Genomic DNA, 15,787 nt, shown 5'->3' with positions numbered 1-15,787 from the left:
TTGCTGTTTCAAGAGGATTTTTTTTTCTTTTTATTTCATTTTGTCAAGATTTTTATTATATCTTAAAGCTCACTTATTTTTTTTTTCCTGCAGTTTATAATCTGCTGTCAGACCCATTTTTTGTGTTTTTCAGTTTAAGAATTGCACTTTTCATCTATAGATGTTTGATTTGGATCTTGAGTTTTTATCATGTTCCTGCTGTCTTCTACCTTTTTGAATGTATTTACAACAGCATTTGTATTATCCTTGAATAAATAATCCTGTTATCTGTTATTTCTGCACTATCTCTATTAGTTTTTTCCTCAGTATAAATTGTATTTTTCTGCTTCTTTGCTTCCTTAGTAACTTTTATTGGACACTAGATTTTGTGAGTTTACATAGCATACATAGCTGGCCTTTTCGTATTTCTTTAAATATTGTTTGGCTTCAGTCTCATACAAAGTTCTTTGGAATTTGCTTGCCCCTTTTACTCTAAGCATTGTTAGAGTGATTCTAGAAGAGCTTTAGTTTAGAACTAGTATCCTTACTAATGAAGCTGTAGCCTAATAATTCCACCTGCTACCTGGTCTATTAGGAGGTCTTTCCACTCTGACTGGCCCAGTGCCATCTTTCAGAATGTTCTACCGAGATGCGCCTGAGTGACTCAGTGGGTTAAAGCCTCTGCCTTCGGCTCAGTCATGGTCTCAGGGTCCTGGGATCAAGCCCCAAATTGGGCTCTCTGCTCAGCGGGGAGCCTGCTTCCTCCTCTCTCCCTGCCTGCCTCTCTGACTACTGCAATCTCTGTCTATCTATCAAATAAATAAATAAAATCTTTAAAAAAAAAAAAAAAGAAGAAGAATGTTCTACCTATTCCTTTTTGGTATTTCTTTCCTTGGCTACCATAATTTAATCACCCACGTGCATAAATAATATTCAGCCAGAAATTTGAGATGACCCCTCCGTAGCTCCCCTCACTCTGTACTCTGATCTGCAAAGTCTGGCTGTGGACGCCTCAACTCCAAACTCTTGTTTCCTCACCTCAGCAAGATTGATGGACTCTGGGTACCTCCAGCACTGAGACCTAGAAATGGCAGGCTGTGTGCTTAGGCATTTGTAGGGTTACATTGTTGGTTTCCTTTCTATTAAGGATCACTGTGCTGTCTATTGTCCAGTGTCTAGAAACTAATGGTTAGTATGTTCTGTTCATTTTTCTAATTAAGGCAAGAGGGTAAGCCTGGGTTCCTCTTACTCCATTATGGCCTAAAGAAGTTTTAACTGTCATTCCTCCCCGTTATAACATAGCTGAGGAACTAATTTGGGAAGAAGAGGTAAAATAGATGTTTTTAAAGTTTGTCACATATCTTTGCCCATCCTGGCCTGTTGAAAATAAATTCAAAACCCTGAGGGTCACCTGACAGTCTCAGCCATAAAGCATGAGACTCTGGATCTCAGGGTCATGAGTTCAAGCCCCATACTGGGTGTGGAGCCTACTTGAAAAAATGTTTTTTTCAAACTGAGGGTTGCCGGGGGGAGGGGGTTGGGGAGAAGGGGGTGGGATTATGGACATTGGGGAGGGTATGTGATTTGGTGAGTGCTGTGAAGTGTGTAAACCTGGTGATTCACAGACCTGGGGATAAAAATATATGTATATAAAAAATATATGTTTATAAAAAATAAAAAAAAAAAAAAATAAAAAAAAAAAAAAAAGTAAAATCTTAAAAAGGGAAAAAAAAAAAAAAAAAAAAAAAAAAAAAAGAAAAAATGTTTTTTTAATTAAAAAACCTGACTTCCCAAACTGGACATTATTATGATATATTTGGATATGTGGTAATATTCAAATGTACTTCTTTTGCACAGTTGATATCTAAATCACCTGCTATATGAAGCCATTAATTTTATAAGCCAAAATATAGTATATGCAAGTGATTAACTGATAATCAAATTTGTAGGTAGAATGTTATCTTAACACTCTGAAAGTAGGGGCACCTGGGTGGCTCAGTGGGTTAAAACTCTGCCTTTGGCTCAAGTTATGATCTCAGGGTCCTGGGATCCAGCCCCGCATTGGGCTCTCTGCTCAGCAGGGAGCCTGCTTCCCCCTTTCTCTCTGCCTCCCTCTCTGCCTTCTTGTGATCTCTCTTTCTCTGTCAAATAAATAAATAAAATCTTTAAGAAAAAAAAAACACTCTGAAAGTAGAAAGCAATTTATAAAAGTATACGTGCACTTATCATGAAACCCAAGAATTCTACTCCTAAGTATTTACTCAAGAGAAATGAACGCAGATACCCACACAAAGACTTGAAGTGGATATTTATAGTAGCTTTATTTGTAGTGGCCCTAAACTGGAAACAATCTAAATGTTCATCCACGTGGATAAATAGAACACTACTTACCAATTAAAAGAAATACTAATTAAGTACTAATTAAAAGAATTACTAGTATGCAGAATAACATGGCTGAATTTAAAAAGCATGCTCAGCAAAAGAAACTAGACAAAAAAGAATCTATATGAAATTCTTTTTTTTTTTTTTCCCCTATATGAGATTCTTTAAAAGGCAACTAACTAACTATGGGTACCAGGGTGACTCAGTCAGTTAGGTGTGGACTCCTGGTTTTGGCTCAGGTCATGATCTCAGGGTCCTGAGATCCAGCCCTGTGTCAGGCTTCACACTCATGGGGAGTCTGCTTGAGGATTTCTCTCCCTGTCCCTCTGCTCCCCGCCCCCCACCTCTCTCTCTCTCTCTCCCAAATAAATAAATCTTAAAAAAAAAAAATAAATAAAAGGCAACCAACTAAAGTGTAGAGATAGAAATCAGAGATGTGATTGCCTAAAGTAGAAGTGGGTAAGTATTGAGTGCAAAGAGGTCATAATGACACTTTGTAGAATTATGGAATTGTCCTATATCTTGATTAATATGTTGGTTTCACAGGTATATACATTTGTTAAAACTTGTCAAACTGTATTCTTGAAATCTATTCATTCATTATATTGTATGAAAATTATACCTCAAAAAAATTGACTAAAAAACTAATAACTGGGTTTGACAGATAACCTAGAAGTGTTGGCTGAAATCTAACACATTTAAATAATATATAAACATGTATCTGTCAGACATATAAATAGTAACATTTATGTTAAATATTAGCAATCAGGATTCTGATTCTTTTCTGAAATTCAGAGTTCTTTTCAACCTAGTACTGTCTTAGGGTGTGAAATGAGAAGGTTAAGAAAGAAATTCTTTATATTTGACTATAAAAAAGAAGTTTAGACATTTAAAAGTTCATTTTTTAAAAATCGACTTAAAACATTTTTTCCCCCAGAAATCTACCTGCCAAATCTGTGGAGGAAGCTTTACGTCACCGACAAGAATATGATGAGATGGTGGCTGAGGCTAAAAAACGAGGTATAAAATTGAAGCCTAATTGGTATATTTAATTTATTGATGTCAATTAGGAAGCTAACCCGTTGGTTAATTTCAACAGGAGGGTAGATGATGAAACTGATTAAGTCCGTTTTTAAGATGATGCTAATTTCTTATTTTTCTAACTAAATCTGTTGTTAATCTGATGCCTGGGTGGCTCCATCGGCTAAGTGTCTGCCTTCGGCTCAGTTCATGATTCTAGGGTCCTGAGATCGAGTTTCTCATCAGTCTCCTTGCTCAGCAGGGATCCTGCTTCTCCCTCTGCCTGCTGTTTCCCCTGCTTGTACATGTGTGCTCTCACTCTCTGACAAATAAATAAAAACCTTTAAAAAAAAAAAGGTCATACTTTCTCTACAAGTTCTTTTACAAAACTAATAGTAGAAAGGCAGCAGACTGAGAATTCTTAAAATTGCAGTGGTAAACCTTAGACTACTATTATTTTGACTTATGAATGGAGAGGATATGAATTTATTTCATGAAGATCACCTTTACAGTTTTTAAGCTTTTAATATAATTTAATAATCTTTACACTTTAACTTTCTGTATGACTGAGAATGAGATTTGAAATTAGAATTTGCTTTTGTAACTTAATGGAGTCTCTCTAGAATCCCAGTTGTGTCATTTGGACAGGCACATAAATGTGTATTTTGGTATATAAATACACACATTTATTTATTCTGTCTCTCCTCCCACCAAGAAGTATAATGCAAGGATAATTTAAGAGTATTTATTTACTAAGCACCGTTAGTTCAGCATACATTTTCAGAAAATATTATACAACTATGTATATTTTTAGGCACAAATCTTTTTTTTTTTTTTTTTTTTTTTTTTTTTTTTTTTAAAGATTTTATTTGTTTATTTGACAGAGAGAAATCACAAGTAGATGGAGAGGCAGGCAGAGAGAGAGAGAGGAAAGCAGGCTCTCCGCTGAGCAGAGAGCCCGACGCGGGACTCGATCCCAGGACTCTGAGATCATGACCTGAGCCGAAGGCAGCGGCTTAACCCACTGAGCCACCCAGGCGCCCGGCACAAATCTTTTAACAATGAATTTTTTTTCTTTGACTTTAGTGGAATACTATCATAGTATACATTTCTATTTTGTGGCACTATTTTAGAAATGAAGTTAATTTTTTTAATATTATAAGAAACTCATAAGGCCAATTATATCTTTCTAAAAGCCCTAATCATTTAAACTTTGGTTGGGTTTATTTTACTATCTAGAATTTGAAATATTCCTGCCATACCCAACAAATTTTAATTGACTCTGAATTTTGACTTTACTAGTTGATTAATGTTTATGATAGTTATTGATAAATACATAATCCTAACAACATGATATGGTAGAAATAACACTAAATTGGGAAATTAGAAGGTAATAACTTTACATCAAAGAACAATATATATGGCATGATTCTGGTTAGTAAAGAAACATGGGAGGTATAAAACAAGACGAATTCCGGGAGACAAACCATAAGACACTCTTAATCACAGGAAACAAACTGAGGGTTGCTGGAGGGGAGGAGGGTAGGAAAATGGGGTAACTGGGTAATGGGCATTAAGGAGGGCACTGGTTGAAATGAGCATTGGGTATTATATAAAACTGATGAATCACTGAACTCTGCCTCTGAAACTAATAATACACTATATGTTAATTAAATTGAATTTAAATTAAAAAGAAACCCCCCCAGGGGCGCCTGGGTGGCTCAGTGGGTTAACCCTCTGCCTTCGGCTCAGGTCATGATCCCAGGGTCCTGGGATCGAGCCCCGCATCGGGCTCTCTGCTCAACGGGAGGCCTGCTTCCTCCTCTCTCTCTCTCTGCCTGCCTCTCTGCCTGCTTGTGATCTCTCTCTCTGTCAAATAAATAAATAAAATCTTTAAAAAAAAAAAAAAAAGAAACCCCCCAAAAAGAAGGTAATAGCTTTAATCTTCTTTGATACTACCTGGATATGCCTCTGTAGGTAAACCTAATGTTAGTTTCCTTAAGTCTGAAGTACATGGGTCAGGTTGACTAGATTAAGGCTAAAACCTTTTTTGGTTTTGATTATTATTATTAATACTTTTTTGTTTTAAAAGCAGTGGAACTCTCTACAAAGAAGCCTTATATAGGGGTTCCTGAGTTTGCTGAGCTTCTGACTCTTGATTTTGGCTTGTATCATGATCTCAGGAGCTACGGGATTTAACCTTGGGCTCTGTGCTCAGTGGGGAGTCTGCTTGAGGTTCTCTCCTTCTCCCTCTGCCTCTCCCCCAACTCCTGCTCATGCTCTCTCATAAAATAGATCTTTAAAAAAGAAAAAAAAAAAGAAACCATCTATAGAATCTGAAAATATACAGCAAATAAAAGAAAGAGCTGCTGCTTACTTGGCCTCCTGCTTGCTGCTTAAAATGATTTCTGAGGAATTTGTGAAGCACAATTAGTAAACATTCTGGCTAGCTGACCTCTGAAGTCCCCACTGTGTCTAAAATTACATATGTTGTAAATAAACGTATGTAAAGCATTACATATAATATACTGTTATTAATGCATTAATAATTATGATCTATGGTATATAATAAATATATTAATATGACATGTTATATATCATAATATAAAACAGGGTTATAATTTCTCATATATATTCTGTATAATTATTTTATGTACGTATTCTCTTTTTGAGGCATTTCTTGTTTTAAAATTGTAACTTCAGATTTTCTGTTATGTATAATTATAGTGTATATTATGTAATAATATATATATGTAATTTATCTCTTCTCTTTTTGAGGCATCATTTGTTTCAGAATTGTGACTTCTGATTTTCAGAGGAGTGTTGTGTATGTGTGTATGTTACAGTTTTTAAATTTTCAGTCTAATTACTAAAGTGAGACATCATAGTAGAAAGGTTTAACTATAATAATGCCATTGGCAAAATTATTTTTTAATGTTATTTAATGTCAATTTTTGGAAAGATTCATTTATTTATTTTTAGAGAGCATGAGCAGGAGGAGGGACAGAAGGAGAGGGATTGAGAGCACATTTCAAGCAAACTCCCTGCTGAGCACAGAGCCGGCTATAGGGCTTGATCTCATGACCCTACGATAATGACTTGGGCAGAAGCCAAGAGTTGGATGCTTAACCAACTGAGCCACCCAGACACCCCTAATGTCATTTTTTTTTTTTAAAGATTTTATTTATTTGTCAGAGAGAGAGAGGGAGCGAGAGCGAGCACAGGCAGACAGAATGGCAGGCAGAGACAGAGGGAGAAGCAGGCTCCCTGCCGAGCAAGGAGCCCAATGTGGGACTCGATCCCAGGACGCTGGGATCATGACCTGAGCCAAAGGCAGCTGCTTAACCAACTGAGCCACCCAGGCGTCCCCCTAATGTCATTTTTAATGCCTCTTTTTTAGACTTAGGTAGAGAGAGAAGAGCATATGATCTAGCTTTTTTGTATTGAAATAATTTTTGCTTGTTTAAAACAGAAATTAAAGACGCATATAAAAGGAAAAAAATAATGAAAGAACGATTTAAACAGGAAGAAAATATCGCAAGTGCAATGGTAATTTGGATCAATGAAATACTGCCCAATTGGGAAATAATGTAAGTAAGCAGACTTTTCCTGAATTCCAGTCTGTCTCCAAAGATCTCGTGTTTCTAATTCTTCATTTTTATTACTTCCAACATGTATCTCATGCTTTGGCTAAATGATACTGATAATCAGTGTCTGAAAAATTTAATAATTATTTCTTTGCCTTTAATTTTATAAATCTCTCAATCTCTAATACCTCCCTTACTGACCACCCTCTATGCCCATCAGAATTTACTTATCCTTTGAAGATATCCATTTGAAATGGGAATTGATCCATGAAATGTTAATTTCCTCAATTACCATATTAATTCTGACATATCTTTTGTCACAAGATGCACTATTGATGTCATAGCAGGTTTTTGCAAAGAAAACATTAAATATATATATTCATTGTAAGATGCATTTATTAAATGTTATGTATTAAAATGATTTTTAATGTTTTCTTATAATTATAAATATGCTATAAATGATCTTTCCCTTCTGTAATGTCCCAATATAATTTGAGAATAATGTAGTTCTTGCTTTACTTTGCCTTTTATTTTCTGATAATATTTTTGTACATGGCTTATCTTCCTTCTAGACTGACTGGAAGGTAGAAGGGAGATGTAGTCTGCAGAGCCTAGTGTAGGGTATGCATAAGGAATTTGTTGAATATTGGTACAGTGTGACAGATAGCACATTAAGCTCTTTACATAAGTATCACATTTTATTCTTACAGCCTTTATTTTCATTTATCTTATAAAGAAGCTCAAGGCCGGAAAGGTTAAATAATTTGCCCAAGGTAATACAATTAATGAATAGTTAAACAAGATTTGAATTCAGGCCTCTCTGACTCCAAAACCTACACTTTTCAGTAGACTACACTGCCTCTCAAAGACTTCTTACCCTTAGTAAATACCTTGTGGTTTTCTTTTTGGTACTGAGTTGACAACAGATTTTTATGTTCCTTTTATCCTGTTTCTTATGTGATTGTCCACATGTTTCTGATTCTCTCATTGTACCCAGTAAGTGGCACTTGTAGAAGGCAGTTCCCTTTAAATTACTGTTGTTCTTCTTTAGAGTACTGTTTAGGTTTCTGTTGCCTACAGACATGGACCCCACAGAAAGAATGCATTGTATACTTAACCATGTTCTTCAAAAATCATTCAGTCAGTTGGCCACAGACTAGGTAAACCATCATGGAACTAGTGTTTTTGGTATAAAAAGTAACTCTCTCCTTTTTTTCTCCCCCTTTAATTCTAGGCGTAGTACGAGAAGAGTTCGAGAATTGTGGTGGCAGGGATTGCCCCCTAGTGTTCGTGGGAAAGTTTGGAGTCTAGCTGTAGGAAATGAACTAAATATCACTCCTGGTTTGTATTCTATGTTCAGTTACTCCCACCCATCCAAATAGACATCTGCAGTGCTACAAGGCAGATTATTAGATTGGCTGTTTAAAAAGACATTACCACATCTAATGTCATTTTAAGAACATGCCTCATTCCCACTCCCTGTAAAACCTTAATGAGTAAGTTTTTACATAAATAAGATTTATGGGTTTTCCTTTAGTTGATAACCATCACTAGTATAATTGACATCCAAATATCTTGACTGCAGGTAACTTCTGGGATTCTAGGTAGCAGTGGATGTATAAGTATATAAAAGGAAAAATGAAATAGTCTGATGGTGGAAAGGTATCCCCTCTGTTTAAAAAAAAACATAAATGCTGGTGGAAGGCTAGAAATTTCTTTTTTTACATCTCTACCCACCCCTTTCAGATTTTTATTTGAAAATTTCAAATTTAAAAAAAAACAGAAAAATAAGTAAGAAAGACTCTCAAAGATCCATTTTATTTTCTTGTGCTTTTTAAAATCTTAAATGATTGAAGTAAAATGTAAAGTAGTTTTGATGCAGTAAAAAAAGTTAGTTAAAATTAGGATGATATCAAATAGAGGAAAATGTAAAGTAGTAACTAATAAAAAATGTTAAATAGGTTTGAGTGATAATGACAGTGCTAGACAGTGGCACCACGGGAAGACTGAGGAACTCTGGTATAATTATGTGACTAGATTGTTGCTGTTTCTTAAAAAATGTTATTTACATACTAGCTTTTTAAAACTCAAGCAGTAGTAAGGAACAAATTATATGTTTTATCCCACTCTTCTACCCAGACTCCTGCTTTTGATCCTACTATAAATACAAGTTTAATGTATGTTCTTTCAGGTCTTTTTTTATACATGTTTAAAAAAAGTGTGCATCAAGTATGATTATGTTTAAGCCTTCTCTTTTTCTTTTCTTTACCCCCACAAAAAAGAATGTATACCATAAGCTTATTTCATGGCTTATTTTTTTTACACTATAATCTGCCTTGAACATCCTCTTTGTCACTGCATACCAATATACATTATGCAATACTGTAGCTGCACTGTATTCCAGTTTGGCTGTACTATAATTTATTTAATCATTTTGTTGATGATTGTCAAATCAATGACATATGTTAAAAGAACATCAGGGTACTATTTTTTACCTCTCAAAAGTGATTAAAATAAATGAAAATTATCCACATAGGGTATGACTGATAATAATATAGAAATATTTAGCAAGGGCCTCAAAAAATAATCTTTCACCTATCTATTCTAGTTCTAAGAATAAGAAAATCGTCAGGATTGGGTACAAAAGCTTTTTTACAAGAATACCCATTGTAGCAAATAAAAATAAATAAAAAACTGGACAGAATTGTAACAAAAATCTAAATATTTATCTTTAGTCTTAGAAGTGATGCCAACTTTGGTATGATTATGATTTTTTATAAAAAGATTTACTTAAGAAAGAGAGATAGCGAGAGAGCATGAGCAGAGGGAGGAGCAGAGGCAGAGGGAGAGGAAGATAGGTAGACTCCCTGCTGAGTAGGGAGCCTGATGCTGGGTTCAGTCTCCAGATCCTGAGATTATGACCTGGACCAAACTCAGTAGTCAGACATTTAACTGACTGAGCTACCTAGGCACTCCTATCAATGATTTTTAACACTGATTTTCACAAATATCCCATAACAAACATGTTACCTTAAGCAGACTTTTTTTTTTTTAATTTTAAAAATATAATTTAAAGGAGGAATTAAGTGGGGTACCTGCCTGGCTCAGTCAATAGAACATGCAACTCTTGATCTTTGATCTTGAGGTTGTAAGTTCAAGCTCCATGTTGGGGGTAGGAGTTTACTTTATAAAAAAATGAAGGAAGGAAGGAAGAACTAAAGAGTTTCTAATTTAGGTTAGAAAAGATTCAAGTCTACCTAACCTAACCATTTCCTCCAGATAAAACAAAGTTTTGTTTTGCCCTCTGTGCTTGAAACTAATTAAAAGGAAATATTTTTACATTACAGTCAGAACTCTCAGATAAAACCCTTGACATTAAGGATTGTTGAACATACAGTAATTGTTTGAAATCTTTTTTTTTTTTTTTTTTTAAAGATTTTATTTATTTATTTGACAGAGAGAGATCACAAGTAGGCAGAGAGGCAGGCAGAGTGAGAGGGGGAAGCAGGCTCCCTGCTGAGCAGAGAGCCCGATGCGGGACTCGATCCCAGGACCCTGAGATCATGACCTGAGCTGAAGGCAGCAGCTTAACCCGCTGAGCCACCCAGGTGCCCAATTGTTTGAAATCTTAAGAATTGGTTTTATATACAGATGAGATGATAAAGTATTGATGGCTATTTGAAATTTGGTTTGTAGTTTTGTTGAGAACTTTGACTTTAGAATGTTAAGTGTCCTAATACCTTCTGCATTAAAATACTGGTTAAGTTAGTATTAACCTTTTATGATAATGCAATCATGAAGTTGTTTTTCAAGCTCAAAATTTATAAAGTTGGTAACATAACTAGGTCATTTACTTTTAAAGTAATTTTATATTTTCTCTACTAAACAGTTATGTATTCAGGAATGGACTAGGTGATCATTCTTTTTTATTAGTGGTAGGAAGGAAGCTAAATTTCAATTGAAGTAAATCTACTTTTTTTTAATAAGATTTTTTTTTTTTTTTCGAGAGAGAGAGAGAATAGAGAGGAGGGGATAGGAGGGGGCAGAGACTCTCACAGACTCCGCACTGAGTATGGAACTCAATATACGGCATGATCTCACAGCCCTGAGTGAGATCATGACCTGAGCCAAATTCAAGAGTCTGACACTCAACTGACTGAGCCACCCAGGTACCCTGAAGTAAACTTACTTTTGATAACTTTGTTTCCTTTTAATGACTCTTAACAGTTTGACTTTTACTTACTGATTTTAATCATGAAATTTATAACCCTTAGAGAATAGCAGAACAAGAGTTAGTAAAGTAAGAATAGAATAGTGGGATTAGAATAAGTAGAATAGAGGATAAGAATAAGGTTTTCTTTTAAGTCTTTTTTTTTTTTTAATTTATTTGAGAGAGAAAAAGAGAGAGAGAGAGCATGAGGGGGAAGGACAGAGGGAAAAGCAGAACCCCTGCTGAGCAGAGAGCCCGATGTGGGGCTCCACCCCAGAACTCCAGGATCCTGACCTGAGCCGAAGGCAGTCGTTCAACCAACTAAGCCACCCAGGCGTCCAGGAATAAGGTTCTAAAGTCAGTCATTAGTGGTTCAAATCTTGGTTCCACTATACATTAGATTTGTGACCTTGGGCAAATTACTTAACATCTAAGAGAATTAGTTTTCTTCATCTGTAAATGGAGTTAGAGTATTAGCTATCTGAAAGGATTGCTCTAACAATTATTTATGGTAATGAATATGAAATTACAGCAAAAGAAAATTTGCTAAGAGTATGTACAGTGTTATCATTGTCAGAAAATGAGAAAATGAAACTTATACTGATCTCAAAGAGTTCCCAATTCAAGTCCAAGATACATGTTTAAGTCTGCTTCATATTCTACTTTTGTAGATTCAGAATAACATAAATGAGGCATGTGGAGTCAAGTATGGAATTGAACTGAAATGCAAGTCTTCTTATTGTAGATAAGCACTGTAAATCTTCCCTGGAGAGATGTCCTTTGACGTTTAAAATTCATTACCATATTTTTATTAGTAGGCCAATTCCGTGGCTCCCACAGGTGAGGATTTATTTGGAGAGCCTTTCTTCTTCCAGGACAGCTTTAAAATTTGAGTAGAATAGTGAGACTGGATGTGGCTTGGAGTCCGTTTGAAATCAGAAATTGTGACCTTCAGTTTGGTACCTGATAACTGCAAAAAAATATTGCATATCTATATTACAAAACTATATCTACTTTTATCAAATTATTGACGGATTCAAATAATAGAAATTTTGACTTTTAAAAATGTTCTTTCTAAATGACTAGTAGTAATGAAAAATGAACAGAAGGGAGAAGAGATCAACATAGCAAGAGCTGCTTGAAGTATATCTGGTCAGCTTTTTTTATAAAGATCTGATTCTTGGCAATATAAGAATACTTATTATGGTACAGTCATACATTGGAATACTGTGCAGTTGTTTTAAAAAAAAAACTAAAGCAGAGTTATTCTCCTAATAATTTATTCTATTATTATTCTCCTAATAATAATTTATTCTCTTTAATATAATAAAGCAAGATGCAGGTTGGTGCTATAATATGCTGCTACACCTTTTTTTTTTTTTAAAAGAAAGATATATCTGTATATACTTGTACCTTCATATTTTCATCTTTAGATTTCTGGTAAGCATAGTTACATTAGAGGGAAGGAAATTTACTTTTTATTCTATACTGCTTTATACTATTTGAATGTTTAAAAAATCATATTGTACTGTCTTTAAACAAATTTTTTAAAAAAGATTAATGAAAACAAAAACGTTCTTGGCATTTTGGGCAATATATAAATGTTGATGTTTTGTAAGAAATGTTTTTTGCTATTCATCTGTCATTGAAATGTTCTGTTCTTGTGTAATTTAGAATATCAGTAATGGTTAGAAAGTAAAGACCATTAAAATCTGAGAATTGAGGAAAAAACATTGTTTCTTTTATTCTTGAAGTTGTATCAAGATCATGTGTATGGGTGCATAAAGTGGTAGTCTTACAGTGACTGGGCACTTAAAACGGAAAGATATGAGTAAAGATATTTGAATGCAGGCCCTCCGACCAAATCTGAAGGTTACGTAGCTTTAGAAAGCAGTATCCTAATGGAGAAACCAATTTCTCCATTTTTCATCCAGGACAACAAGCACTAGCATTTATTGAGGGTCTGTAAGTTGTCAGGAGCTTTATGAAAATTATCTTGTTTAATCATCAGTATTGCCATGAATAGGTATTATTTTTCTCCACTTTACAAATGAAGAAAACCAAATTCCAGAGTAACCATGTAACTTTCTTAAAGTCACAAATACTTAAAATCTGGTATTTGAATCTAGGTCTTACTCTGAAAAATCATTTTTCTCTTACTCCATGATGATACTTCTTTAGCAAAAGCATCTCTTCCTGCCTCATACATACATTCTCTATTGTAGCTATTTGGATGACCACTGTGCAATATTTTATTTGCTTTCTTTCCAGTTGTGGTAATAAATAGTTTTGGTAGAATCAAGTTCTTTGATTTGCCACATTTTTGATGCCTGCTATACAGAGGAAGACCTGAGCCGTAATAGGAATTTCCTCCATTTTTAAGAGTAAAAGTTAAATCAGAATTCATTTCCTCCCATATATCCAGTCTGTTAGCTAGAAAGTATATTCTCTAGATTCTTCATATCTCTGCATTTGGGCTTCTGCCCCCTTTACCCTCAGATGTTGCTCCCATCAGGGTCACCCATCACCTCCGTGCTACAAATTCCAATGGGCAGATTTCAGATTTTGTCTTGCTATATGGTACTGGATAGTTGATCACTTCCTTCTTTGTAGCTTACATTTAAGTGCTTCCAAGATTTTACATATATTATCTCATTTAATATTTAAAGCCCTAAGCTGTAAGTATTAGTACTAGTTCCACTTGTGAATGAAAAAACTAGGTTAGAAGAGTTAAGTTTCAAACAGCAACTCCCTGTCCTATGTATAGTTAGTGAAATGCTCCTTTCCTTTGGTTTCTAGGACAACTGGTTCTCTTTTATTTCTTCATGCATTTTTAAAAGATTTTATTTATTTATTTGACAGAGAGATAACCAATAGGTAGAGAGGCAGGCAGAGAGAGAGTGGGAAGTAGGCTCCCTGCTGAGCAGAGAGCCCAATGCCGGTGATCATGACCTGAACTGAAGGCAGAGACAACCCACTGAGTCACCCAGGTCCCCTTCTTTGTGCAGTTCTTATTCTTCTGATGTGCATCTTCCCGTGTCTACCCTTTAAATATTTGTCTTTCCTGGCAATCCATATTTGTCATTTCTTCTTGCCCTTAATAATCTCCCTGAACACGCTTATGAATGGTTTTAATCATCAACTGTATACTGGTGGATCCCAAACTCTTTCTCCAGTATGCATGCACTGCCTTCAGATCTGTTTGTCCAAAATGGAACTTATCACCTTCCTCCATCCCCAAAATCACAAATTTGCTTCTTCTGTGTTCATTCTCTCAGTGACATTATTATGTACCCAGCTACTGTAGCCAGAAGCCTGGAAGTCCTAATGAGTCTGCCTTTTCCCCCTCTCTTTCAGCAAGTTTTGCTTTTTCTGCTTTCTGAATATCTCTTGTGTTCATTTCTTCTCTCCAACTGCACTATCACTGCTCAAGTTTAAGCCTTATCATCTTTTGCTTGGGCTATTACCACAAAACTCTAACTTCACTTCAGCAAAACGTCAGCTTCAACCTACCCACTACACTACTGCTAGCTTAACGGACACAGATCAGAGTGTGCTATAGACTCTTGTAGTTGTAGATAAACTCTAATCCCCTTAGCATGCCATTCAGGTCCTGTGACCAACTAATGCTTGCCTCTGTCATCCAACCTTATCATCTGCTCTTATTCCCTCACCCCTTATAATCTAAGCGTCCTGAAATCACTTGTAATTCATGCAAATAAGTCATGATCTCTTTTCTCTTTGTGACTTTGCCCATGACAAGAATTCTTAGAATGCCTTCTTCCACCTTGTTCTTTTCTAAGACCCATATTTATTCTTTATGGGACAGCTCAGTCATCACTTCCTCCAAGTAGCCTTCCTTTATCCCCTACCTGGATTAGAAAACTCTCCAAGTGATCCCATGGTTCCATGTATATATTTCTCATGGCACTTAACTCTCAAAGCTGCCTTATTCCATGTGTGGCCCCAGGTTTACAAATGAACCTTTTCCAGGAAAAAAAGGGTAAAAGTTAAAATATATGAATGTATTTTTCCTACTATTAATTTTTATTTTGTTTTCCCTAGAACTTTATGAAATCTTCCTCTCAAGAGCAAAAGAACGGTGGAAAAGCTTCAGTGAAACAAATTCAGAGAATGATGCAGAAGGTGTGATTTTTTTTTTTTTTTTTTAGTACAAATTTCTGGATGAAAACATGGTGATTTTTCCATGTGTCAGGAACTGTAGCAATTGCTTTACAAAATTATTTCCTTTAATGTTAGTAGCCCTTTAAGTAGGTGGTATTACCCTGAATGATAAAAGAGGAGACTGAGGCTCAAAGTAATTAACTTGTAAGCAATGAAGCTGTGATGTAAACCCATGTTTTTGGACCTCGGAACCCAGGATTTATTCACAACAGTAAGACTAATAACTTAAAAACTGAAGTATTTTTTTTTTTTTTTTTTTTTTTTAAGATTTTATTTATTTTATTTGACAGACAGAGATTACAAATAGGCAGAGAGGCAGGCAGAGAGAGAGAGGAGGAAGCAGGCTCCCTGCCGAGCAGAGAGCCCGATGCGGGACTCGATCCCAGGACCCTGAGATCATGACCTGAGCCGAAGGCAGCGGCTT

At 35.4% G+C, this 15,787-nt stretch overlaps 1 protein-coding gene across 5 annotated transcripts in view; it reads left to right on the top strand.

The window, feature by feature from the left end:
- TBC1D12 (TBC1 domain family member 12) overlaps nucleotides 1–15,787 on the top strand; it is a 103,195-nt gene that overhangs the window by 74,836 nt on the left and 12,572 nt on the right. For all 5 annotated transcript variants that reach the window (XM_059169416.1, XM_059169414.1, XM_059169415.1 and 2 more), the window contains 4 exons: nucleotides 3,299–3,381; nucleotides 6,854–6,971; nucleotides 8,203–8,309; nucleotides 15,244–15,324. In XM_059169416.1, coding sequence (XP_059025399.1) covers nucleotides 3,299–3,381; nucleotides 6,854–6,971; nucleotides 8,203–8,309; nucleotides 15,244–15,324 — 389 coding nt within the window. The remainder of the gene's footprint in view (nucleotides 1–3,298; nucleotides 3,382–6,853; nucleotides 6,972–8,202; nucleotides 8,310–15,243; nucleotides 15,325–15,787) is intronic.

The sequence above is a fragment of the Mustela lutreola genome, chromosome 4, assembly GCF_030435805.1.
Source record: "Mustela lutreola isolate mMusLut2 chromosome 4, mMusLut2.pri, whole genome shotgun sequence".
NCBI classification, from domain to species: Eukaryota; Metazoa; Chordata; class Mammalia; order Carnivora; family Mustelidae; genus Mustela; species Mustela lutreola.
Note: the sequence above shows the minus strand (reverse complement) of the source record. Positions and strands in the feature narration are given on the sequence as shown.